The sequence below is a fragment of the Neofelis nebulosa genome, chromosome 15 (genome assembly GCF_028018385.1).
Source record: "Neofelis nebulosa isolate mNeoNeb1 chromosome 15, mNeoNeb1.pri, whole genome shotgun sequence".
NCBI lineage: Eukaryota > Metazoa > Chordata > Mammalia > Carnivora > Felidae > Neofelis > Neofelis nebulosa.
The window spans coordinates 47,911,716-47,938,469 of NC_080796.1; the positions used below are offsets into that span (position 1 = coordinate 47,911,716).

The 26,754-nt window shown below is 47.4% G+C and overlaps 2 protein-coding genes and 1 long non-coding RNA gene across 4 annotated transcripts; 1 reads left to right on the forward strand and 2 right to left on the reverse strand.

Moving 5' to 3' along the window:
- Positions 1-39: 39 nt before the first annotated feature.
- LOC131495675 (tubulin alpha-8 chain-like) lies at positions 40-8,105 on the reverse strand. The gene is made up of 5 exons (XM_058700716.1): positions 7,890-8,105; positions 5,761-5,983; positions 4,530-4,678; positions 2,362-3,042; positions 40-434 (listed from the first exon to the last, which is right to left on the reverse strand). Exons 1-5 carry the CDS (start codon positions 8,088-8,090, stop codon positions 141-143), a joined length of 1,548 nt encoding a protein of 515 aa, XP_058556699.1. The 5' UTR covers positions 8,091-8,105; the 3' UTR covers positions 40-140.
- A 73-nt stretch (positions 8,106-8,178) lies between these two features.
- On the forward strand, positions 8,179-20,986 carry LOC131495680 (uncharacterized). Of its 2 annotated transcripts, XR_009254064.1 has the most exons (3): positions 8,179-8,227; positions 8,320-8,435; positions 18,686-20,986. It is a non-coding gene; the product is annotated as an uncharacterized LOC131495680 (long non-coding RNA). The 2 variants fall into 2 exon arrangements; XR_009254063.1 differs by lacking the exon at positions 8,179-8,227 and having other exon boundaries at positions 8,234-8,435.
- RABIF (RAB interacting factor) lies at positions 18,488-25,205 on the reverse strand. The gene is made up of 2 exons (XM_058700729.1): positions 24,941-25,205; positions 18,488-18,877 (listed from the first exon to the last, which is right to left on the reverse strand). Exons 1-2 carry the CDS (start codon positions 25,064-25,066, stop codon positions 18,632-18,634), a joined length of 372 nt encoding a protein of 123 aa, XP_058556712.1. The 5' UTR covers positions 25,067-25,205; the 3' UTR covers positions 18,488-18,631.
- Between the last annotated feature and the right edge of the window lie 1,549 nt (positions 25,206-26,754).

Genomic DNA, 26,754 nt, shown 5'->3' on the forward strand with positions numbered 1-26,754 from the left:
CCCACAGCTGGGCAGAACTCCACATCACAGAGCTCCACATCACTTGAGACATTGATTGTATTTGTAGGGGGTTAGGGAAACAGTGGAACGAGAGACACAAAACCGGGGAGAGAGCCCAGGCGTTGCAGGTGCCGGGACCCCTAGAACTCCTCACTCTCGTCCTCGCCGTCCATAGACTCTGTTCCCACTTCTTCATAATCCTTCTCCAGGGCAGCCAGGTCTTCTCGGGCCTCAGAGAACTCTCCTTCCTCCATGCCCTCGCCCACATACCAGTGCACAAACGCCCGTTTGGCATACATCAGGTCAAACTTGTGGTCGAGGCGGGCCCAGGCCTCGGCGATGGCCGTGGTGTTGCTCAGCATGCAGACTGCCCGCTGCACCTTGGCCAGGTCTCCCCCGGGCACCACGGTGGGTGGCTGGTAGTTAATGCCAACCTAAGAAGAAACAGCAAGTAGTGTAAGCCCTGGGTTCTGCGTTCCCTGGAAGGGTTCCCATAACTGGGAAAGGGGCCGGTCAACCGGCGTGTGACATTTGCCAGGCTGCAAGAAGCACAGGGATAACGGAACAAGTTAACTACCACCAGAAAACAAATCCAGAATGTGGGACTTTCAAGATGGTAAGACTAGTCCCTTCAAAGTCACCATCAAGAAAAAGGGGGGATGGGGGCGCCTGGGTGGCTCAGTCGGTTGGGCGTCCGACTTCGGCTCAGGTCACGATCTCACGGTCCGTGAGTTCGAGCCCCGCGTCGGGCTCTGGGCTGATGGTTCGGAGCCTGGAGCCTGCTTCCGATTCTGTGTCTCCCTCTCTCTCTGCCCCTCCCCTGTTCATGCTCTGTCTCTCTCTGTCTAAAAAAAAAAAAAAAAAACGTTAAAAAAATTTTTTTTTAAATAATAAAAAAAAAAGAAAAAGAAAAAGGGTGGATGTTTTACATTAAAAGATTTAAGAGATGGGGGTGCCTGTGTGGCTCAATTGGTTAAGCGTCCAACTTCGGCTCAGGTCGTGATCTCACAGTACGTGAGTTCGAGCCCTGCGTCGGGCTCGGTGCTGACAGCTCAGAGCCTGGAGCACGCTTCAGATTCTGTGTTTCCCTTTCTCTCTGCCCCTTCCCTGCTTGTGCTCTGTCTCTCTCTCTCTCTCAAAAATAAACATTAAAAAAAAAAAAAAAAAAAGACTTAAGAGACAAATATAATGCCTAATCCTTGATTATACCCTGACTTTGAAACACTGACTATAGAGCACATTTGTGGAAATTGGGAAAGTTTGAATACTGACTAGGTATTCTTACTTTAGAGAAGTGTTATTAATTTTGTTAGACACAAAACAAACTTGTGTGTAATACCTATGAGTTTATATGGATCAGCAAAGCAAAAATAAAGGAAACCTAGCAGAGTCAGATGTTGAATCTAGGTAGTGGGTATATGGTTGTTAACTAATCTCTCCACTTTCCTATAGTTTAGAAAATAGTTTTAAAAAATAGAAAACCTTGGGAAAAATCTACTTTAGACATTGCTCTATTCAGAACATATAAATACATTTCATATTCAGTGTTTGGGGGAAAAAAAAAAAAAAAGGTCAGCTTCCCCCTTAATGCCTCTAATGAGAGCAAGCTTACTATTTCCTGAAGGCGGTCTACTCTTCCTCTGAGTAGCTAAAGCTTTCCTAATATGGAGCTGGGAGAATCCGCCTCCCAGACTTCCTACCCCTGGTTTCTAGTTCTGAGCTATAGGACAGCTCTCAAAACTAGCAAGCAGCTATTATCTTTATGACCAGGAGTCCCTGCCTCGCCTCCAGTTGTGGTCATGTCTGCAACAGTGCAAGGAAGCTGTGTGTTTTCTTAAATGCCTCAGCTGCCACCTTTAATCTTTCTAATCGCACACTGGAACAAAACCCATAAAACTTAAAACTAGGTCATATGCCCAGTACCCTCTGGGAATGTAGACTGACGAAAGAACGGGGATATAAACAGATTCTTCCTCATTACTCCTCAAGAGATTGCATTCATAGACTTCTGACCCACGTCTTGCCCATTATCTGAATGGTAGGCTTTTCCGCGCTTCCAAAAGCACTCCCTTCCGAGGAGACGGATTCTGTGGGTATGTCCCTGGCACATGTGAACGACGGGTTCCCTGACCTGACTGGCAAACCTAGGGAGTGCCTATTTGCCAGGCTAAGAGACACGAAACCTACTTTTCCCTTTGTAAGGGCAAGCTTTCAAGTCAAATAAAAAAGTCGTGATTTGCCCGATTCTCCCCATCCCTAGCACTTTTGTTTCCATGCTCTGGGGCTCTCTAGGAATCTCCCCTCTAGCAGGTACGCAGGCAGCATGCGAATCCCTCCTCCCCCGCTTCATTCCCGGCTTGCCTTGAAACCCGTGGGACACCAGTCCACAAACTGGATGGTGCGCTTGGTCTTGATCGTGGCAATAGCGGCGTTCACATCCTTGGGCACCACTTCTCCACGGTAGAGCATGCAGCAGGCCATGTATTTGCCGTGGCGAGGGTCACACTTGACCATCTGATTGGAGGGTTCAAAGCAGGCGTTGGTGATCTCTGCCACGGACAGCTGCTCGTGGTAGGCCTTCTCGGCTGAGACAATGGGGGAGTAGGTCACCAGGGGAAAGTGGATGCGGGGGTAGGGCACCAGGTTGGTCTGGAACTCTGTGAGGTCCACGTTGAGGGCACCATCGAAGCGCAGGGAAGCAGTGATGGAGGACACAATCTGGCCGATGAGCCGGTTGAGGTTGGTGTAGGTGGGGCGCTCGATGTCCAGGTTGCGGCGGCAGATGTCATAGATGGCCTCGTTGTCCACCATGAAGGCACAGTCTGAGTGCTCCAGGGTAGTGTGCGTGGTTAAAATAGAGTTGTAGGGTTCTACAACCGCTGTGGACACTTGGGGGGCGGGGTAGATGGCAAATTCCAACTTGGACTTCTTGCCATAGTCAACAGAAAGCCGCTCCATCAACAGGGAGGTGAAGCCTGAGCCAGTGCCACCCCCAAAGCTATGGAAGATCAGGAACCCCTGAAGCCCGGTGCACTGGTCTGTCTAGGGTAGGAGAGAACACTGTTAGGGTACAGACGGCCTATCACCCGCCCCCCCCTCTTCTGACAACGCTCTTCTGTCTGCAAGGCTACTGTGATGCAACTACGACAGTATTCACTTCTATATTTAGAAGGAAAAAAAAAACTTTGAAGCATAGCTTGTACTGAAGTGTATATATTTTATTGCATGTACAGTGAATGGTTTGACAAGTGTGTATACCTATACTACCAAACTAATCAAGATATAGAAATTTCCATGACTCCAGAAAGTTCTCTCATGCTCTTTTGCTTTGCTTCTGTAGAGGTGAGAAGAGAATACCTACAAGGGGTTTGGAGTTCTAGGGGACAGATGACCCAGAAGGACACTGCTGTGTGCATGTGGTGGCAAGTGAGGGGAGGGGGGAGGGGAGGCTCAGGTGGGACATAGGACTCGTAGTCAGAGAGCTGGGCCCTCTCAGCTCAGTAGCTCTGTCACCTGGCTGCAGGAGAGTGGGAGTTGGGGGCAGGCAGTGGTGGTATCCTGTTGAACATATAGGTTCCCAAGCCCCTCACTTCCGAGCGGAACCCGGGAAACTGTAGGTTTAACAAGTACACACGGTAACTTCTGATATAGCTGGGCCTTGGACTAGAAGAGCATCAATCTATACCGGACACATGGGTATCGTAGCATAAAAAACTCTCCATTTATTTGCAATATATACGTCTATCAGTTCATTACATAGTACACCTGAAACTAATGCTACGCCAATTACCTCTCAATAAAAATACATTAAAAGCAGGCTTTATGCAAACTGGTAACAAAAAACACCCCCCACCCCCACCCCGGAAAAACCCTTCAAGAAAATCCAAAGCCTAGGGGGTACTTTGTGTTAGAAAGCATGGAATCCCATTCCTCAAGTCAATGGAAGTCCTCAGTCTCGACTAGGGAGCAGCAGAGAGTATGTCTGAACAATCCCTCTAGAGGACCAGTGCCAAAGTGCTGGCTCCTAGTTGGCCTCACTCCTGGTTCTCAGTGCCTCAGGCAAGGGATGAGGTAAACTGGGAAGCGGTTAAAAACTAACCAGTAAGCAGGAGTCTCTCCCAGGCATAAAAGTACTGTTTAGGAATCTAAGAACAAGTCAGGCTGCCAAGGCAGCTTCCTCCTACCTGCTGGGGCTAGAGAGGGATCAAAGCTCAAAGAAGGCTTGGATTGGACAATTAGACCTGGCATAGCGAGGCACCAGCAGGCCGGAAGCCTGAGTCCACAGACTCAGGGTAGAACAGGTTATTGGGGCTGCTAGCCCTAGATCCACACCCAGGATACACAGCTCCCCCTAGGGGAAGCCAAGGAGACAGACAAGCGGAAGGAGCCGTAGGACACGTGGGGTTCCTGTCAGAGCCACAGGCCTGTGGTTTCCGTTTCTTCCACACACGGCAGGCCTCCCAGGCCAGGAAGGGAGGGTAAAGACACATTGATCGCCTGCAGGTGCCAAGAGCACCTGGTCCGCTCACCAGTTTTCGGATTCGCTCCAGCACAAGATCGATGATCTCCTTCCCCACAGTGTAGTGGCCTCGGGCATAGTTGTTGGCAGCATCCTCCTTGCCAGATATCAGCTGCTCAGGGTGGAAGAGCTGCCTATAAATGCCAGTTCTTACCCCATCTTGAGGGGAAGAAAGAGGGCAAAGGTAAGAGATGCTGGTCTCATCCCCCACAAGGACACAGGCGCTAGGACCTAGGCTGCTAAGCTTCCCTGGGTGTAACCGCAAGATGGAGCATGGGCAGCAAACTGCCTTCCAGAGACCCACTTGCAAAAGTCCTTACCTGGGCCTGTGAGGGGGTAGGTCAGGGGCGCCTTTAATAGTCCCTGCCCTCAGAGCAACTTGCACTTGCTGAGGAATCAGAGGATGTCTAAGAGAATCTCACCTTTTTTTTTTTTTTTTTTTTTTAAAGATTTATTTATCTTGAGAGAGAGCATGCAGAGGGGCAGAGAGAGAGAGGGAGGCTCTGTGCTGTCAGCATAGAGCCCCGCGGAGAGGCGGGGAATGGACAGGAGATCGTGACGTGAGCTGAAATCAAGAGTGAGACGCTTAACCGACTGAGTCACCCTGGCGCCCCTCATTTGACTTTTGCTTGGGATAAGAACATAGACTAATGCAGAAAACCCAGTCCACAGTTTACCATCTACAAAGATGTCTTTAGAAAGATGGGAGGAGGGGGAAAGTTTTTAGGAATAGGAAACTGAGGAGATCCAGATGCAGAAAGGAAGAAGCAGAGAACCCCCTGGGAGCCAGCAACAGCCAAGTTCACATAGGTCCACATGCTATTAAGGGGCCCGGTTCAGTTAAAGTTTAGCAGGGGGCCACTAAGAATGTTCTCAGTGCCCAGTTCCTTAGGCAATATTACCCTCAAGAGTCTGTGGGTAGGAGAAAGGAAGTTTAAAGTTTCTGCTTTCATATCCACACTTTTCTGCAGTCTTCATTCTGGGTCTGGTCCCTGACTCAAACATCTGGCAGTCTCCGGGCAGAGAGGATTGACTGATATCCCCTCTCAGCACAGAAAGCCCCCAGGACCCCTCCTGAAGTCAGAGTCTAGACAAAAGCAACAGACTTCAGTGTTGTTCTTGGCAGGGCGTCGCCTGCATTTCAAGAGCTTTTCCCCCTAAGCAGAGCTCCCCACAGACTTTGGGGCTCGCAAAAAAAACATGGGCCAGAGGAGGGGAACCCCCCCACAGCACCCACTCACCTATGACAGCAGGCTCCAGGTCCACAAAGACAGCCCGGGGCACGTGCTTGCCAGCCCCTGTCTCACTGAAGAAGGTGTTGAAGGAGTCATCACCGCTGCCCAGTGCCTTGTCGCTGGGCATGGTGCCATTGGGCTGGATGTTGTGCTCCAGGCAGTAGAGCTCCCAGCAGGCATTGCCCATCTGCACCCCGGCCTGGCCCACATGGATGGAGATACACTCGCGCTGTTGGGGGAAGCAGAGCAGTGGTGTGAATGGAGGAGGGAGGGTGTGGGGTGGGGCTTGAAAAGGCCCTGGAAGCACCCTTTTATCTTTCCTCCCTGGAGACCGAGGCCTGGTCTGAAACCCAAAAGACTAGGTTCCCTTTCCAGACCTCCCCACACTGGGAGCCAAACTACCTCATTTTCTTTTCATTTTCTGAGGGCTTGAGAACAAAGGCAGCCAAGCCTAGGTCTTCAGGGGCAGGAACTAGAAAAAACTGATGCCAAGCAGCCAAATCCCACTGCCTCGTGCCCTTTGTGCCGGCTGGGATGGCACAGGAAGGCCAGAGTCTCACACACCAAGATGGGCCCCCCCAGAAGCCTCTAGCGCTGGACCCCTAGGAGGAGGGGTCTCCCCTGGTGGGGACTCTGGGTCCTCCACACCCTGAAGGTGCTGAAGAGTATCAGGTCTGTTGTGGATTAACTGAGGAAGTGGCTCTGGAGTTACAGCCAATTTGAAAGTTTACCCAGAAACTCCCCTTTTGGGGGGCTATACCCCGACTCTGGACACTTGTCCTTGCCCACTGCAGTACAGAGTCCATCCAGAGAAGTACTGCTCAACAGTCACGGAGGCAGCTCACCCCACCTTTCAGCCCTCCTGAGATAACTCCTGCAAGGGACAGACTCTCCTGTCTTCTGGTCCTTCACCCCCAACCCTGAGTCTAGAGGATCTGTCTAAAAGGGCCACACGCGGGGCGCCTGGGTGGCGCAGTCGGTTAAGCGTCCGACTTCAGCCAGGTCACGATCTCGCGGTCCGTGAGTTCGAGCCCCGCGTCAGGCTCTGGGCTGATGGCTCGGAGCCTGGAGCCTGTTTCCGATTCTGTGTCTCCCTCTCTCTCTGCCCCTCCCCCGTTCATGCTCTGTCTCTCTCTGTCCCAAAAATAAATAAAAAACGTTGAAAAAAAAAAATTTAAAAAAAATAAAAAAATAAAAAAAAAAATAAAAGGGCCACACGCTTCCCAGATGCGGAGGGGGTCTTCTAAGACAGTCGGCAATAGTGTGGCAATTTCACCAGCTGTCCTGCAAGACGGCCTCAGGGCCTTTACACGGGCCCGGAACACAGGTGGGGATCAAGATTCCTGTGAGGCCCTGGGGCCTGCGTTCACACCCCGAGCTCTTCGATGTAACTGAGGGACTTCAGGGGCTTGGGCTCCAGAAACTCAGCAAAGGATTTTCCTCCTTAGGCACCAGAAGCTCACAGACACCCCCGGACAGGTCTGGGCCAAGGTCTGACTTCTGGCCGGAGTTGGGCCGCGCAAGACAAAGGCATTCAGGGAACAGTTCAGAACTGGAGAAACCTGCTGGAGTTTGCAGGTCCGCCCAGGTCCGGCCTCCAGCGCGGGAGTGTGACTTCACAGGTGGGCGGGGACTGCAGCTGGGGGCGGGCGCCTCTTTGTCCCGGGCCGCAGCGGGAGAAACCCGGGCGGGTCCAGGTTCCTGACTCCGCAGCGCGCTGCACCGCGGCGCCGGGGTTGGGGGCCCCAGGCTGAGCTCAGCGCGGGACGAGTCCCGCCCGCGCCCCGCCGACCCCGTGCCCCGGCGCCACCTCTCTCCGGTCCGCTGCTGGAGCGCGTACTTCTCCAACTCGCATCCGCCTCTCCCGGGGAAGGGGGCGCAGAAAAGCAGCGCTTGGACGCCGCGGGCGTCCCGGGCTTTCCGCAGAGCCTCCACACCGTGGTCACCGTGAATCCCCGCCAAACTCTCCGAGAAGCCCCGCGCAGCCCCTCACACCCTGGGCTGCTTGGCGCCCCGGCCTCCCCTCTTTGCCGCACAGCCGGCCCCTACCGGGGACCCCCGGGCACCCCCAGCACGCTCTCCCGTGCAGTACCCCCTCACCGTGCACTCCGCGAGTGCCCCCAGCTCCCTCTCACCATGGTTGTTCCCGACAGGTGACGTTTGCGGAGGGTCGTTGACTGCGGACGCGTTACGAGTCTCCAGCAACACCACGAATCCCGGTGTGGAGCGGCTAGTGGGGGTCTTATATATCCCCGCCGAGCCGCCGGCCATGCCTCCCAGCGGCGCTCCCATTGGGCCGCGGCAGGACAGGGCCCGGTTCCCTGCTCGTCTTTCATTGGGTCTTGTTCTCGCCGAGGCCCGCCCCCCTCTCCGTTATTGGGCGGGACCTTATGAAATATCCCCGCCGCAGCCGGTCATTGGGCAGTTTGTAAAACCAAAGGGAGGGAAAGCCTCGGTCGTCCGAGTCCTCCAGGTCTGCTCGACCCTCTCTTTCTCTATGGGGCGTGTGCTGGATCTGAGAGGTTGGAGCTCTGGAGCAATACCCTTATTCCGTTGTTGCCTTAGGTCTTTACACGGGGAACAGGGCGGACCTAGTTCGAAAACTGCATAAGCCTCGGACGGTGGCGCAGACTTGAGCTCAGCAACCGCTAGAGAAGGAAAGATGCTGTGATGAGAACCAGGTACGGGGAGGCTCTGAGGCGGGAGGAAATGCGGCTAGGGTGGGGGAGGGTTGGCCAGACAGGTGTGGGAGAGAACATTCCAGGCGCAGGTAATTGAAGTTTACTTCCCTTTGTGGCCAGCGCTCCAGGTCAGGTGACTCAGATTACCAAGAGAGCAACTGGTCCAGGCTGGCTAAAGCAGATTGAGGAGGACTCGTGGGGGGAACATGGCAAAACAAGGTGGGGACTTGAATGTTACTCTGAAGAATTTGCACATAATTCCACTGGCTATGGGGCACCCTTGAGGATTATTGATCAGAGGGGTGATGTGATAAGCAGTATTTTAGGCAATACATAGATGTTACTGGTGTATTTCTTTTTTTCCTGGTGGTGGTTTCGTATGTTTCCCTGCTAAGGGGCATACACACAGTTTTTCCTCTCCCAAGCTGTTTCCTGGCTGTCTGAGATGGACGTTTTACTTCTAAATACCTGAGCAGAACAAATTAGTCCATTTCCTAGTTTGGGAGGATTAACTGGCATTCGGTTTTATCAAGTGACTGGACTCCCCACAATGATTACCCTTAGTATTTGTTCAGCACATTCCAGAGGAACCCGAAGCATCTATCATCTCCTATTCTCACCTCCCACTGGAAAAGTGACTGCACCCAGGTTATGCCAGTCAGACCAGGAGACTCGAATTGTTGCTTTAGGAAAATCTGTAGCTGTAATGACTTTCTGTTGATAGAACCCAGAAAGACCCAAAGTTACTGTGTCACTCACCAGTGTGACATCAGATCAGCTGCCCCCTGGATTCCTGCACCTGTTTTTTCCACAAGACTCTAGACATGTCATTCAGTACCCTGAAATATTTTGAAACTAAATGCTTGTTTAGGTGGCTTGGTGGTTTAAATCCTGGGTGCAAAGGTTAACTTCAAACTCTGAAGAGTGTTCTTTGATCTCAACCCTTGTGTTTTATGAGGCTGCCAGCTTTAAAGTGGATGTCTCTGGTCAAGGGATACGGTGAGTGTGGGTGAACATTCAAATAAGTACTTTGAAAATCCTTGTATATACAAAGCTAAGGCATGATTATTCATTGTGACTGCCCCAAGAAAAACAAGTCAAATGTTACATCCCACTGAATGTGGGCATATCAGTGATGAAAATGAAGCTATCTGGGCATAAACTCAAAAAAGTGATAAACTCAATACCATCTCTTCCTTGCCTTGCCCTACTAGGAATTCGTTTCACCAGCTGGTCGTGTCTGCCAGTGAAAAATGCCCTTGGGGGCACCTGAGTGGCTCAGTCGGTTGGGTGTCTGACTTCAGCTCAGGTCATGATCTCATGGTTCGTGGGTTCGAGCTCCGCGTCTGGCTCTGTGCTGACAGCTCAGAGCCTGCACCCTGCTTCAGATTCTGTCTCCAGCTCTCTCTGCCCCTCCCCCACTTGTGCTCTGTCTCTAAAATAAATAAACATTAAAAATAAATGAATAAATAAATGTCCTTGGAGGGGCACCTGGGTGGCTCAGTCAATTAAGTGTCTGACTCTTGATTTCCGCTCAGGTCATGATGTCACGGTCACGTGACTGAGCCCTGAGTCAGGTTCCTCGCTGAGCATGGAGCCTGCTTGCTCTCTCTCCCTCTCTCTCTCTGCCCCTCCCCCGATCGCATGGTCTCTTGCTCTAAATAAATAAACACTTTTTTAAATGTCCATTTCTTTACTGAATAAAGTGGACTCTAACCCAAATATAAATATATTTGAAACAGTGATCCTCAGTGTTAATTGTGGAAATCACACAAACCAACGTTTCCTGGCAATATGCTTCTTTACAGCGCACAAATTAAAATTGATCTCTTATAAGGTATTTGAATTTCTTTCATTTTAAATTTCTTTTCTTTTCTTTTTTTTTTTAATTTATTTTTGAGAGAGAGAGATGGAGAGCGAATGGGGGAGGAGCAAAGAGAGAGAGAGGGAGACACAGAATCTGAAGCAGGCTCCAGGCTTTGAGCTGTCAGCACAGAGCCCGATGCAAGGCTCGAACCCACAAACCGTGAGATCACGACCGGAGCTGAAGTCGGAAGCTTAACCGACTGAGCCACCCAGTGACTCTCTCAGCAGTCACCCTGCTGATCTCAACTTTAGTGCCATTGCAGACACACCATTTTCACACAGTTCTTCAGGGATTTAAGATATTCTAACGTTTGGAGGGAAAGGCTATGGTCGCTTCTAGGTTTCAAGCCATCTAAAGATGCTTGATAAGCCTGCATTTTTCCCTATATGTACTCCCTCTGCCCTACCACGTAGAATCAAATGACAGTGAATTGAAAGGACAACTCCCGTCCGTCTGTGCAAGGGAGGGGCCGACAAGATGGAGAGGCTTTGTGGGAGCAAGAATGTCCTGTTCATGCAGTGGTGAAATCAGGGTAGACAGGAAGACACTAGGGCCATTCATTCTTGGGCTAGTGCCAATACCGTACAGGCAGTACCTGGCTTTCAAATGACTGAATTACTTAACAATTGATGGTCATGCTAGCAAAGTTGCTGAGGTTGGGTGCCTCCATGAGCTCAGTTTTTCCTCCCTATTATCTTGAAATTTACCTCCTCTTTGACTGGGGCAACAGCTCCCTAGGATGGAACCTCCATTTCCACCCAATCCCTATTTCACATCTCATACCAGAAGCCATCCAGGACAAAGTGGGGAAGGGATAATGTATAAACCTACAGGAGTTGAGCACTCTCCCCTCACCTCCTTAGGACCATAAGTGTTCCTAGCCCACATTGTCTCCTCACTGTTCCCCCAGGTCACGGCTCATCCTGGCCCCCAACCTGAAAAAAAGACTGTCTGGGGTCACCAGGTCTGGAATTTGGAGCACCCCCATCTAATCATAGCAGAGGACTTGTACATGACATCCCAAATTAGAACTGCTTATTGAAATACTATGCTTTGGGTATGCATAGTTTTGTGTCACAGGCTACAAACTACTCATCATGGATAACATTGTTTCTTTTTAAAAATTTTTAAATTTTATTATTTTTTATTTGAGAGCGAGAGCATGAGCTGCCGAGAGGGGCAGAGGGGGGAGAATATCTTATTCAGTCTCCATGCTCAACATGGAGCCCAATGCGGGTCTCGATCTCATGACTCTGGGGTCATGACTGGAGCTGAAATCAAGAGTTGGAAGGTCAAACTCAAGAAGCTCAAGCTCAACCGACTGGGCCTCCCCCAGGTGCCTGGATGACATTGTTTCTATATGAGGCAAAGTGAATTCTAAGTTTGAATAGATTTGAAGTGAATTTGGTGGACCCTTACATTTAAGGGTGGACCTTAAGGACCTGTAAGGGTGGACCCTTACATTTACAAAACATTTTAAAAAAATGTTTTCTTAACGTTTATTTATTTTTTGAGAGACAGAGACAGAGCATGAGCTGGGGACAGAGAGAGGGGGAGTCACAGATTCCGAAGCAAGCTCCAGGCTCCGAGCTTTCAGCACAGAGCCTGACACGGGGCTCGAACTCATGAACCATGAGATTATGACCTGAGCCAAAGTCGGCCGCCTAACTGACTGAGCCACCCAGGCGCCTCATTAAATCCTGACATTTAGACACATATTCCAGGAATTTAATTCTCTAACCACTCTTGTGGTTAGAAAAGGATGACAAAAAATTAGAAAAAGAATCTAAACTTTGCAGCCGTCTAGATTATAGAAATAAATCCAAATACCTTACAAGAGAACCAATTTTATTTTTATTTCTTATTTTTTTTAATTTTTATTTTTTTTTTAACGTTTATTTTTGAGACAGAGACAGAGCATGAACAGGGGAGGGTCAGAGAGAGGGAGACACAGAATCCGAAATAGGCTCCAGGCTCTGAGCGGTCAGCACAGAGCCTGACACGGGGCTTGAACTCACGGACCTCGAGATCATGACCTGAGCCGAAGTCGGCCGCTTAACCGACTGAGACACCCAGGCGCCCCCAAGAGAACCAATTTTAATTTGTGCGTGGGAAGGAAGCATATTGCCGAGAAAGGTTGGTTTGTGTAATTCCACAAATAACACTGAAGATCACTATTTCAAATATATTTATATTTGGGTTAGAGTCCACTGTATTCAGTAAAGAAACCTTGGTCACAATGGACAGATTGGCACTACTGAAGTTAACACCTTTATTGTCTTACTCCATGCAGACTTAGATGAGGTCATGACCACGTAGATGTACTTACTCTGTACACGATCCTGTATCACATGTGTTTTCACGGTCTTTGTCAAAAAGCCTTGGAAAAAAGGTGCAGCACCTAATTTGTAATCCACTGTTATTCACTGCATCAGAAATATAATTCACTCTGATCCCTCCATTAAAAAACATCTGCATGAACCACTTTAAATTAGTCCCGCTAAAATGATACAGCATTTAGTGGAGTTTATTTTAAATTCCCTTAACGAGCATTCATCAAACTATTAAAATGTGGCAGACATGGGGCCAGGCACCGAGGGTAGAATAGTAAATAGGATATGCCTGGTCCCTACACTTCTAGAATTTATCTTCCTTAGAGGTAAGTAGAGTCAAGGGTTTCAGTATTACATGTGTATAGATCTAGGAGGTAACAGAAAAGAAATGCCATCCCATTCTGAAGGGAAGAACTAATGTTTAGGAAAGTAAGGGTTGGATAGGATCAGTTAGTTCCAATCTTTCAGAAGCTTTTTTGTTATGAGAATACAGCATATATTCAGAAAAGCTCACAAACGATGTATAGCTTACGAGTTCCTCACATAGCCACCGTCCAGGTTAAAAGGAGATAGATAGAGCATTTCCAACATTGCAGGAGCCCTCCCCACACCACCCTGTAAGTCATCACCCCTGCCTTGGTCACAAATCAAGTAGCCACACGCACGGGTCTGTTTCTGAGCCTTTTTGTTCCGCTAGCCTGTTTGTTCATTCTTGTGACAAATAGAGGTCTATCCAGTAGAGAATTTCTCCCATTTTGTTTTTCTCCGTGACGGTCTTGGCTAGCCTCAGTCCTCTGCATTTTCATGTCACATTTAGAATCAGTTTGTTGAATTTCATGAAATGTTGGGTATTTCATTAGGATTTTATTAAACTTACACATCAGTTTGGAGAAAAGTTGGCCTCGTTACAAAATTAGTCAATACTTGGCAATCTTTTTTCTTTTAATTATTATTACTTTTTCATATTTATTTTTGAGAGAGAGAGAGAGAGAGAGAGAGAGAGAGAGAGAGAGAGAGAGAGACATGGAATCCAAAGCAGTCTCTAGGCTCTGAGCTGTCAGCACAGAGCCCAACGCAGGACTCGAACCCATGAACTGAGAGATCATGACCTGAGCCAAAGTCGGACGTTTAACTGACTGAGCCACCCAGGTGCCCCTGGTAATCTTTTTTCTTAAAAGACTGGTTAATATTTTAGGCTTTGTGGGATAAGAAGTAAAATTGGAGATAGATACTTATACAACCATTTAAAAAGGTAAAAAACATTCTTTTTTAAAAAATTTTTCTTTAATCCTCATTTATTTTTGAGAGAGAGGGACACAGAGCACGAGTGGGGGAGGGGCAGAGAGAGAGGGAGACACAGAATCCGAAGTAGGCTCCAGGCTCTGAGCTGTCAGCACAGAGCCCCATGTGAGGCTTGAACTCACGAGCTGTGAGATCATGACCTGAGCTGAAGTCAGCCACTTAACCCACTGAGCCACCCAGGTGCCCCGAAACCATTCTTAGGTGGCAGACTCCTGACTGTCTATAAATCAGATGCTGTCTTGAGTGGACTTGGCCTGTGGGCTATAGTTTTCTGGCCCCTGTAAGTTTGTTTCCTTTTAGTATCTCTCAGTAATGTTGTATAACTGTGTTTAGGTCTTGCAGGTCTGTTAGAAATATTCCGGGGTGCCTGGGTAGCTCAGTCAGTTAAGCATCCAACTTCGGCTCAGGGCATGATTTCGTGGTTCATGGGTTCGAGCCCCGCGTCGGGCTATGTGCTAACAGCCCAGCACGGATCCTGCTTTGGATTCTGTGTCTCCCTCTCTCTCTGCCCCTCCCTGCTCGTGCTCTGTCTCTCTCAAAAATAAATAAATGTTGAAAAGCAACAACAAATTATTCCTAGCTCCCAGTTTTCTAGTTCTCTCTTCAGCTGTGCATAATCTGCTGCTAAAAACTTCCACTGAATTCTTAATTTTGGTTATTGGATTTTTAAAAATTCTACAATTCGTATTTTTTCACGTGCCCAGGTATCTGTTGAAATTCCTCAAACTGGTTTATCTCCTCGAACAGAGTGAGCAATTATTTTATAGTGTTTGGTGGTTCCACTGTCTGCAGCCTCTGTGGGCCACTTTCCATGGTCTCTTATTTCACTGGTTTTCTGAATATCTTGACTCATATGCTTGGTTACATTTTATTGTGTTCAGGATATTGTATTAGCAAAATTACTTACAGAAACAAGTCGAAGTTTAGGATGATGGTATTTTCCTCCAGAGAGCGTTTTTGTTTGCTTATGCCAAGGGTGTGGGGAAACTACCACTTTGGGATCAACTTAATCTAATTTCAAGGATTGAGATCATTGGAAACCAAGCTGCAGTCCAGAGAGAGCCTTTCAATTTCCTCCTTCTGGTTCACTCCTATTCCTGGGGTGCAAAGGACTGAGGACCTCAACCCAAACTGAGGAACACTGACCGGGTCTACCACTCTTTGACCGGCACAGACCCCTACTTCCAAAAGCCGGTCACAATCACCCACCAGCCTCTGAAGTGCCCCCTTCACATTTGGCAAATGCCCCCAAGAGAGCGCTGGCCCTTAACACCAAGCCCACCTGCCAGGGTCACCTTCTTCTCAGTGGTCCTAGCCCAGTAATCCTTCAAACAAATGTTCTTTGATGCGTTTGGTTAGAGAGAGAGAGAGAGAGAGAGAGAGCGAAGGAGAGGGGCAGAGGGAGAGAGCATGAGTGAGGGAGAAGGGCAGAGAGGGAAGGAGGGAGGGAGAAAGAGAGAGAGAGAGAGAGGGAGGGAGAGAGGGAGAGGGAGGGAGAGAGGGAGAATCTCAAGCAGGCTCCATGTTCAGTGCAGAGCCCAACATGGGACTCAATCCCGTGACCCTGGGATCATGACCTGAGCTGAAATCAAGAGTCGGTCACTCAACCAACTGAACCACCCAGGCGCGCCCTGACTTTGGATGCTTTAAATATTTTGTCCAGCCTTTCTAACTGCCCTCGGTGGGATAGTGAGTCTAAATTACCTACCCACCAGGGGCACCTGGGTGGCTCAGTCAAGTGTCTGACTTGGTTTCAGTTCAGGTCACGATCTCACAGTTGCGTGGGTTGGAGCCCTGCATCGGGCTCTGCGCTCACAGCACAGAGTCTCCTCGGGAGGGATTCTCTCTGCCCCTCCCCCACTTGCTCTCTCTCAAAATAAATCAATAAATAAACTTAAAAAAATGTACCTGTCCACCATTATCGGGAACAAAAGTCCTCATTAGTTATATGTTAGAGTCACTTGAGTAGCCACATACGTGGCATAGGAACAATATGTAAAATGCCAGTACGCCACTGTCCAACTCTTTTGTTAGAAAAGAATTTTGTAGAAACAATTAGGCCTTGGAAAAATCCTTTGCTCTAACAGGAACTGCAGGTGTCTAAACTCCTAGCAGCAAGCATGGGTTACTTCCATCTACCTATGACAAAGCGGTTAACGGATTTCCCAAGTCTTTACTGAGAGCCTATTATGTGTGAGGGACCAAAGAGATGACATTCCCATTTTATAGCAGACACTAAGTGATCAATTAATTAGTTGACAGACCTCACAATAAAGCCTGAGGTTCAGTTTTCAGCTCTCCTCTGCTTTTTCAAATTGTGTATTCTTCCCAAGGACATACAGGAATCTAATTTCTACTGTTTCAATGCCTTTATTCCTTTCAAATTATACCGAAAAGGCAGAATAACAATTTGATATTTTTGGCTACTGTGGTAACGTTTGACAATTTTCTAAAAAAAAAAAAAAAAAAATACAAATGATCAGTATCTAAAAATTTCATTAAAAATACAAGAAATGCAAATTAAAACATGAGATACTACTTTTTCTATTAAAGTGGCAAAATATCTTTTTCATAATACCCCGTGTTAGGAAGGTTTCAGAGAAATGAGTGCTCTTTTACACTGCTGGAGGGGGGTGAATTACAGCTGTTTCTGAAGAGTATGTGTCAACAGACCAAATCCTTGAGAACATGCATACCTTGCAATTCTGCTTCTAATAATGTATGCCAAGGAAATAATTACGAATGTGTATACAGATTTAACTTTAAAGTTGTATGTTGTATCACACCGTTTATAAGAAACTGGAGACAAATAGGGGATTGTTTAAATAGATTACAGAAATGACAATGGAATACTAAAAACAAGGGTGGCCATGGACGGTTATCTGTTAAAATGGGAAGTCAGTATTTTGTTAAATGGAAAAGGCAAGTTATAAAAGAGCACAGTATGATCTCAAATCTGTTTTTAAAAACCATACATGTTTATATATACATATAGAAAAACACTGAGGATATATACCACATTACCATAGGCAATCTCTGGATGGTGGAAATAGGAGTGATTAAAAAAATCTTTATACCCATTTTTGTATTTATCTGCAACAAATGTGTACTATTTCTGTGATTAAAAAAGGAAAGAAAAGTGAAAGCCTAATTTAAAAAACTGCCTTGCTTAGGTTTTGGCTTGTGGCAGGAGGGGCGACATGCCCCCAGAGGCATCTACCTGGTTTTGTTCCTTCGGACCTGAGTGGGTAATTCTCACAGTTGTTTTTCTGCACATGCCGTAATCATGGACCTTTGACTGTCTAGAAAACTGTTCTCTCATTTTCAACTAGATCTCACCGAGGCTATGACTGGGGAAGGAAGCCACCTTTCTAGAGGAGTAGGTTGGTTGCAAACCATGCCCAAGGCCCACACTTTAGTTGGGGAGCCCTTAGAAAAGTTCTGGGGAGAAAGAAGGCGGAAGCAAGCAGAAAACAGATACAGAAGGATGGGCTCTAAACTGGAAGGTTTCCGTTTAGTCCTTATGTCAATTCTAGGGTCTCCTCCATCTTCCAGGTAGGGCTGATGGGAGGATGCCCGAGATCTGGTCAGAGAGACTCCTTCTAAAGTTGAGTCACTTCAGAAGAGAGAGGACAGAACTGACAATCATATTGAAGAGTTAAACAAGTCTGCTAACACTGAACTATTAGAGCAACGCTACAGCTATAGAAATAGTGGCATGTGGATGGAAAGTTTGTTCTGGGTTGGTACAGACATTCCAAATGAACCAAAACTCTGTGAGGACCATGCTTAGTAGGTTCGGTAAATGACGACACTACCCATTAGATAGATAGATTCCTTTGCTAAGAACAAAGGAAAAGTTACTTGTCCAAATAAGGCAAACCTATAAAGTCATGTATAATATGGCAAAGGCCTGTCCCTCCTATATCCCACATCCTCCACTGTGATTCTAAGCCAGGGCTGAGTTTTCCTTGGGGCGGCTGCCAGATAGGGTTGAAAATCTGATTCTCGACTCACAGGCTAATATAAAGAGAAGCCATATCAAGATTTGAGGGGAAGAGGGGCCATATTCATCTTCACAATAAAAGGTCACTATCGGCCTAGAGGCTCAGCTGTCAAACATGGTATTAGAGGGGTGTCCAAAGTAACGTGTTTCTGATTAGTAGTTTAAATACTAATGTCTGTAAATGCTACACTTTTAAAAAGAATCAATTACTGTAGATACAGTTAGCCATACAACCAAGTCACTCGCAGACACTTGTATGCTTTCTTGAATGAGAGAGAAAAAGGTGGAGTTTCAGCTATCAGCACGGGCATCAGCTGTCATGTGTCATCTTGGACAACAGGATGAATGCTGCTGTTACAGAACACGAAACAAGGGAGCCCAGGGGCAGGGAACCCCGGGGCAGGACGCCAGGGATGAGAGCACATTTGTGGCCGTGTCCCAGTGTCCTGCAACTGGGGGAAAAGGAAGGTTAGGAGATGTTGGGATGCAGGAAGAGTGATGCATGAGGCATGCACTTGAGGCTTTACGGAAGCAGGATTAGCCCTCTGTTCAACCGGACATGTTGATACTCATAATTTACATTAGTACCGAGAAGGCGGCAGCGGGGCGATTACATCAGGTTAAATGCCAGTTCTTGAGGGGAGGAGCCTTTAGAGCTGGGGGTGGAGCTGAGTCCCCCTCCCCTCAGTTACTCATGGGAAACCCGTTCCAAGGCCACATAGAAACTGTTCTTGTCATCTAGGCAATGCCAGCCAATTGGTCCGATTTCACAGTCTGCGCACACCAGAAACTTGATGTTGCCCACGTCCTTGGTGAAGCCCACGTTCTCAAAGATGAACATGTCATCGACCAGCCAGTGCTCCTGGAGAAGCTCGCCGTCAGGATCGCTGCCATCAGCCAGAGCTGGTTTCTTTCTCATGGAGGGAAGGAAAAGCTGCAGTGGAAAAGAACACAAAGAATGCAAGAGCTGACTGGCCAGTCACGTCATCACCCCCATTCCACTCACACGTTACACCGCTCCCTAGCACTTTCTCGGAATGAAAACAAAATGAGGAGCCCGATCATTGACGGATGAGGATGCTGGGTGGCTCCTCTGTTGCCTCTAGTCCGTGCCCTGATTCTTACGAGACGTTAAAGAGGTAACATGCCGTTTTCAACTGGCTTCGCTGCTATCCTTACCATGATCCATAAGGCCCTGCCTGTTCCTAATCTCCCTCCAGCCACACTGGCCTTGCCTTCTTCAAACAGGGTAAGTGTGCTCTGCCCTCAGATCCTGGCAAGGCCGGTTCCTTCGTGATATTCAGCTCAAACGTAACCTCTTCGGGAGGTCTTCTCTAACCAAACAATCTGAATTAGCTTCCCATACTGCCCACTATGTTTTATTTTATACTTTTCAAAGTTTACTTAACTATTTTGAGAGCGAGATCGAGTGGGAGAGGGCGGGAGAAGAGAGAGAATCTCAAGTAGGCTCCACACTGTCAGCATGGAGACCAATCGTGGGGCTTGAACTCACGAAGCGTGAGATGATGACCTAAGCTGAAACCAAGAGCTGGTCACTTAACCAACGGAACCACCCAAGCGTCCCTATATTTTTTTATATGGCTTTACTGAGGTATAGTTGACACATACACTGCACAATACTTAAAGTATACAATTTGAAACATTTTGGCCCAGACATCTACCCATAAATCATTACCAGCAAGACACCAAGCATATTCATCACCCCCAAAGTCTCCTTATGCCACTACCTCTTTATTTTCTACTTACCATTCTCTGAACTTAATGTATTGGCTTATTTACCGTGGGTCTCCCTCCACTAAAATGTAAGCCCCAGGAAAGGAAGGAGCTTACCTTTCCTGTTCACTACTCTATCCCCAGTGCCTAGAGTAATAACTGGCATAGAGCAGGAACTCAAATATTTTCAAAAGAATAAATACAGGATACCTGGCTTTGCTCTATTCCATCACTGTAAGGTATGTGCTGGATTTATCTTACAAAAGAACATTAACAAGGAAAATCTAGTTCTAGAATTCGGAATAGCATCCCAAGGATCCCTGTACCCACAAATCAACATGCCTTCCCAATCACTACGAGAAAGCCTCTGGCACATGCGCGTGTAAGTACACACACACACACACACACCCTTTAATTTCTTCCATATGGTTAGTTCACACACCTTTAGCAGCCCCACAGTACTGCAAGATACATACAGCAAAGCTTGTTACTCCTCTGCTCTCATCGTCATGGCTACTGCCAATACACTTATTTTCCACCCTATGAAGCACTTTTCAGTTCTTACTTTATTATGACTATGAAAATATTTGCTACAAAGCCAAGTAGTAGTCTATGGCTGTTTCTTTCTCGTAAGTTTTTTCTTCATAGGTAACAATTTACTTTTTTTTCCCCTCTGGCATTAACTTTCAACGTACCTACTATCATTTTTTTTTTTTTTTAATTTAAATCCAAGTTTGTTAACATATAGTGTATTAATGGTTTCAGGAATAGAATCTAGTGATTTATCACTTATACATAAAACCAAGTGCTCATCCCAACAAGTGCATTCCTTAATGCCCATTGTCCATTTAGCCCATCCCCCCCCCACACCCCACCAGCAACCCTCAGTTGTTCTCTGTATTTAAGAGTCTCTTATGGTTTGTCTCCCTGTTTTTATCTTTTCACTTCCCTTCCCCCGTGTTCATCTGTTTTGTTTCTTGAATTCCACACATGTGTGAAATCATATGATATTTGTCTTTCTCTGACTGACTTATCTCGCTTAGCATAATGCATTCTAGTTCCATCTACATTGTTGCAAATGGCAAGATTTCATTCTTTTTGATTGCTGAGTAATATTCCACACACACACACACACACACACACACACACACACACACCCCACATCTTCTTTATCCATTTGTCAGTCAATTGACATCTGGGATCTTTCCATAATTTGGCTATTGTGATAGTGCTGCTATAAACATTGGGGTGCAAGTGCCCCTTTGAATCAGCATTTTTGTATCCTTGGAATAAATGCCTAGTAGTGCAATTGCTGGGTAATAGGGTAGTTCTATTTTTAATTTTTGGAGAAACCTCCATACTGTTTTCCAGACTGGCTGCACCAGTTTACATTCCCACCAGCAGTGTAAAAGGGTTCCTCTTTCTCTGCACCCATGATATGTTTCTAATGCAACCCCAAACTCTAATAACATAGGATGGCCTCAGTGAGCTAGTCTGGCATTAGCAATCAAAATAAAAGCAAAAAAATATATATATATATTTTTTGATGTTTTTGTTTTTTTTTTTAAGGAGGATTCACGACCAAGCGTGGAGCCCAATGTGAGGCTTGAACTCACGACCCTGAAATCAAGACCTCAGCTGAGATACAGTTGGATGCTTAACTGACTGAGCCGACCCAGGCCCTTCCCCCTGCACCAATTTTTTTAATTAAAAAAACAAAACAAAAACAAAAACAAACCCTAACTGGACTGACATTATTCCAAAATAAAAGGGAAATGCTTTGGTAGGGATGAGGAAGCCTCTCCTTGAATGCTAGTTAGGGAATCACAAGAGATGCTACCGTGTATTAAATACCCCAGAGTTTGCACTTCTGGCCATACTGTAGCCAGTAGGTGTCCCTAATAGGGAGGAGGGAGCACTGATCCAGAGCTTTTTTACTCCCCATCTTCCGAACACCTGGCTTACTAAAACAGGTATCTGTGCAGTACCCTGCACTGTGTCACCTGAGACATCAGCTGAGGACATCATAAAATAGAACAGTTCCTCCTCCTGTTACACTGTCATTCCAGTCACTCTTTTTCCCCATCTGATGTTTAAATGAACCCCCAAATGCTTTGTTTTACACTAAGTGAAAAACTGGAACAAGCAGAGGCGAAGAGGAATCAAAATTCAGAAACCAGAAAACCTGGATTCCAATCCTAGCGGTATCTTTCTGTGGGCCTAAATTTCCCTAAAAATATTTCTGGGCCATATTGTAGGTGTGAAATCAACATCTTAACTAAATGTAAGGGGAGTGAAATGTTAAGGGGAGAAAAAGACTTGCTAAGCATTAGCCCTTAGGACACATCCAACAAAGGAGAACCAGCTTCCCTCCCACAGTTCCCATTTATAATGCAAAACAGCGCCTCAGCAGTCTTGATTAGTGATTTAAGGGAAATACTATTAACCATTCATTCAAGGGGTCCTACTGGGTCCTGGTCCCTCTCTTTCTCAACATTCCCATTTTTATTGAAATCCCGTAAGTCAGATCCACAAGACTAGACCTACATATATGCACACTGTATGTGTAGGTGTATGGAAGTCAACCCATTCACTGCAGTGCCCAGAGCTATTGCAGGGTCAAGTTTTGGAATGTAACATTTAGAATAGAATTAGGCTTTCTAGATAGACTACTGGGGTGAAAATCAAGGAATTAATGCCTAATTTGAGGCTGCTAGGTCAGCTGGTTGGGGGACAAAGTTGCCAGTTCCATCCCTGACCAGGTGGGTTAACTACTCCGAACTCCAGGCTGTACCCTAATCCTGGACTGGCTCCTCAGAGATAAGTAGAATACCACAACTCGGTGAGATTCTCAGTCGAACTCTTTGCTTTTTCAATAACTGTTAACAGTACCCTTTATTTTTTTAAGTTTACTTATTTTTTCTGAGAGAGTTCATGTGTGCAAGTGAGTGAGTGGGGGAGGGGCAGAAAGAGAGGGAGAGGAGAACCCCAAGCAGGCTTTGTGCTGTCAGCACAGAGCCCGATGTGGGGCTTGAACCCACAAACTGTGAGGTCATGACCTGAGCCAAAATCGAATGTGAAAGGGAGGGAGAGAGGGAGGGAGAGAGGGAGGGAGAGAGAGAGGCAGAGGGAGGGGGAGAGGGAGAGAGAGAGAGAGAGAGAGAGAGAGAGCAAGCCAGCAGGGGAGGAGCAGAGAGAGAGAATCTCAGGCAGCCCCACCCCCACCCCCCCTTGCTCCCCATCAGCACAGAGCCAGATGTGGGGCTCGAACCCACGGAATGCGAGATCGAACCCACGGACTGCGAGATCACGACCTGAGCCGAAGTCGGATGCCCAACCGACTGAGCCACCAGGCGTCCCTTGTGGTGGTTTTAAAACATGTCCACAAATTATTTGACAATCCTTCCAAGACATAGACTCCACGTCTCTCACCTTGGGTCTGGGCGAGCCACTGTGACGGCCTCAATGGAATCAAGTGCAGTGGAAGTGACAGGTAGGTCAGAAAAGGCCATGCCGTTTTGGCTGGTTTCTCTGGGTACACTTGCTCTAGGAGCCTTCAGCTACTATATGAGAATTCCAGCTACTCTGAATACCTCCAGGTACCCTCCAGGCATCACATGGAGAGACCTTGGGGAGAGAGCCACCGAAAGACCAACGTGCCCCCAGAGCCTATTTCAGTGCTCAGGTGTCTGAGTCTTCCCAGGCCACAAGCAGACACGTGACGGTAGAGAGCGTTTCAAATGACCCTTCTGACTGCACATGAAAGACCCCAAATGAGAACTGTCTAGCTAGGCCCCGCCAAGTTGAACTTTGCAGTTCTTCACACATACTGCACTTTCTCTAACAACACTGAAACATCACACTGCTGTCCCCTCCACCTCTGTTCAGCTTCATTATAAATTCCTCTGTCACAGACTTCAGGTAAGATTTCAAGAAGTACCGAGCTAAAGGGTATGAACGTTTTATATGGGAAACCAATTATAGGCCTTTTTAACACATGCTGCACCAACAGTGACATACTAATCCATTCCACCCATGCTAACCCATTATTTACACTGGGCTAATAGCTTTTGTTCACTGATTTACTTACATCTAAGTATCTATTAAGTTCTTACTTATGGGCACAATCTAAGTGTAGGAGATACAGAAGTGGATAGGATCTAGGACCTCATAGGCCAGTGGTAGAAATACTAATAATTTCATAAGATCAACTGAGATTATAGATGTGAGTGTGCTTTGCAGTCTTTAGGCCATGATTTCCGTCTTGGTACTGCTGACCTCCTGGGATGGAGAAGAAGTCTGTTGCAGGACCAGGGGACGGGGGTTGCTGTCTAATGCATTGCAGGATGCTAAGCCACATCCCTGGCTTCTACCTTACTAGATGCCAGTAGCACCCTGTTATAGACTGTGTTCCTCCCAAATTCTTATGTTGAAACCTAATTCCCAATATGATAGGTCATGAGGACACAGCATATTTTTGGAGACAATTTTGAGTGAGGGTATGCACATGGCTGAAATGAGATTACACTTTGCACTTTCCGGAGGTTATTGTTACACCTCAAGAAAAAGTTTAGTGAAATAAAAAAAAAAATGTCTTCAACTTTCCCCTTTTGGGGTGATGGCAGCATGAAGAATATAAAAGTATCTAACTTGAAGGAAATAAAAGATTAAAATAAAAATGAAATCTCCCTTCAAAAATGATTCCAGGACTTGAGCGGTCTGTCCCACTGGAAATCTGATTCGTTGGAGAAACTGCGTTCCACCCAGTACCTTGGTAAAGCGTGTAGGTTACGAGAGTCATCTGTCACATCCCCTACACTAAAGTCGGTTCTGGAGCTCTTTTTGGGGCGGCGAGGAGCCCATCAGAAAGGACACCGGTGAGAGCGGTGTGATGCGGGCCAGTCCGCAGGGTGGAGCTGGAAGGGCTGCCCGTGTCCCGAGGCGCCGGGCCCTACGAAGCCGGCGCCTTGCCGCAGCCCTGCACCGCACGCGGAGGAGCAGCGTCCAGCGCGCCCCGCGCCCGCGGCGACCGGGTGACTAGCCGGCCCAGACCTAGGGCGGGGCTGGGGCTGGGGGCCAGGGGCCAGGGGCCGGGTCCCGGCAGCGCTCCCGCCGCCCAACTCTGGCGGGGGCAGCCTCAGGCGGAGCCTGGACGCGACGAGGGGCGCGGCCTCCGGAAACGCGCGCGGGGTCTGGGACACGAGCCACCTCGGCCCCCTGGGAAAGCGTGCGGGGGTGAACCGCCTCCAACCTGCCTCCCTACCTGTCGGCGGGAGAAGAGAGCGGTCCCTGGCTGCAGCACTCGGGAGCCACAGCGTTGGCACAGCACCGCCTTCCGGTTTCGGCCCTCGGCTGACACTAACTCGTTCAGCGGCTCAGCTGGTTCCATCGCCGCTACCGCCACAGCTTCCTCGGCCACGACCGCGCAGGCGCTGTCTCTGCGGGCTTTTTCGGAACTGCGCGGGCGCGGCTTTCAGAGACGGGGTGGGGAGCGCACGGTCACTCCCCACCCCCCCCCCCCCCGCCGCGCATGCGTCCTTCCCCCCCTCGCTCGCTCTGGGTTCTACTGCGCAAGCGCCTCATTCATTACTTGAGTGGTTAGGTGTCCGCTGGCTTTGTGACAGGGTCACTCACTGGGACGTGACAAATCCTCTCTCTTCATACTCACCTGGTCTTTGGGCTTCCCTTAAATATTGAGTAAAATCTGGGTAAATAAGCCATTAAAGTTGACCATACCATGTAGTTTGCTGAGATTTGACTTTGGTCTTCTGAATGAACGGGAACATTTCTGGAGGCAATGCGAAGGGAATCTGGGCCAGGCTATATACATCAGCAAGTTTTATCTACATTAGTTACTTCAACAAGAGACTACTTAAAGGGACATGTACCTTTTTGGTGTTGGAAAAAGATGCTTCCAGACTTTAATTGCTATCTGTTCTAATCATTGCAACTATTTACTATGTGGCAAATACCGTGTTTGAGTGCTTTAGAAACAAACCTATTGAATCATCACAATTCCCTTATGTGGTTGTCACTGATTACTCCCAGTGCACAACTGAGGAAGGTATAGATCAGAGGCTAGTTTCCAGGGTCCATAGATCCAGGCCTGGCTCTAAAGCCACTGTCCTTTGTCATTACACTATACTTTTCACTCCATTAGATTGATCTTTAGATCTCTAGCTTATCAGTTCTAGTGCATTAGGCCATGGATATCCTGAAATGGCAAGGGAAGCAGAATATGAAGGGGAACCAAGTTACTTAAATAGGTAATGTCTAATCTACCCATCATCCCCATCTGCAGGTTTTTCTTCTTCCTCTTTGTCCTTCAGTAATTCAACATTTAGTAATTATGTAATATAACTAAACCCTGAGGATACAATGATAATAGGCACTTTGTATTTGAGCACACAGTCTAAACAGGAAGACATACCCAAAACAAATGACATGTGATAAAGACAACCATGGGAACAAAGTAAATGGAAGCCAGGATTAGGGAATAATTCCATCTGGGGAGTTAGAAAAGGCTTTACCTAGGTGACATTTTAATTAGGCATCAAAATGTGACTAGGATTTTGTCTGAAAAGCAAGACTATGTCAGAAGAACAGTATAATACATGAACAAAGGTGAGAACACACTTAAGAATGGTTAGTAGTCCACTGAAGGACATTACACCTGAGGGAAGAGAAAACAGTAGGGGCGCGGGGGGGAGATCCGAATGGTAGAGTGGGCCCAGAGCACCATGGGTCTAAAGCCATGCTAAGGAATTTGAACTTCATAATGTGGGAAATGGGATTCTATGGAATTTTAGGCCAGAAATAACTGTTCCAATATTCACTGAAAATTTGCTGTATGTTAGGCACTGTAATGATGCTCCATGTAATTGAGGAAGAACATTGATAACTAAATGGAGGGGCTAGACTGGAAGACAGGAAAAGAGCAGAGGTGAGGCTATCAGGAGGCTATTACTCCATGAGTCTGTGTAAGAGATAAAGGCTTGAACTAAGTGGTAGCAGAGGGAATACAGTTATAAGAATATATTTGGAACTATTAAAGATAATGTCATGTACAAGCCAGAA

Excerpts from the sequence above, each read along its gene's own strand:
- RABIF (XM_058700729.1), bottom strand. The coding sequence starts at position 25,066 with ATGGAACCAGCTGAGCCGCTGAACGAGTTAGTGTCAGCCGAGGGCCGA. Across the intron at positions 18,878-24,940 it reads CTCTCTTCTCCCGCCGACAG|CTTTTCCTTCCCTCCATGAG; the intron begins GTAGGGAGGCAG and ends TTTCCACTGCAG.
- LOC131495675 (XM_058700716.1), bottom strand. The coding sequence starts at position 8,090 with ATGAAAGACGAGCAGGGAACCGGGCCCTGTCCTGCCGCGGCCCAATGG. Across the intron at positions 4,679-5,760 it reads CCTGGAGCCTGCTGTCATAG|ATGGGGTAAGAACTGGCATT; the intron begins GTGAGTGGGTGC and ends CTTCCCCTCAAG. Across the intron at positions 3,043-4,529 it reads TGGAGCGAATCCGAAAACTG|ACAGACCAGTGCACCGGGCT; the intron begins GTGAGCGGACCA and ends CTCCTACCCTAG.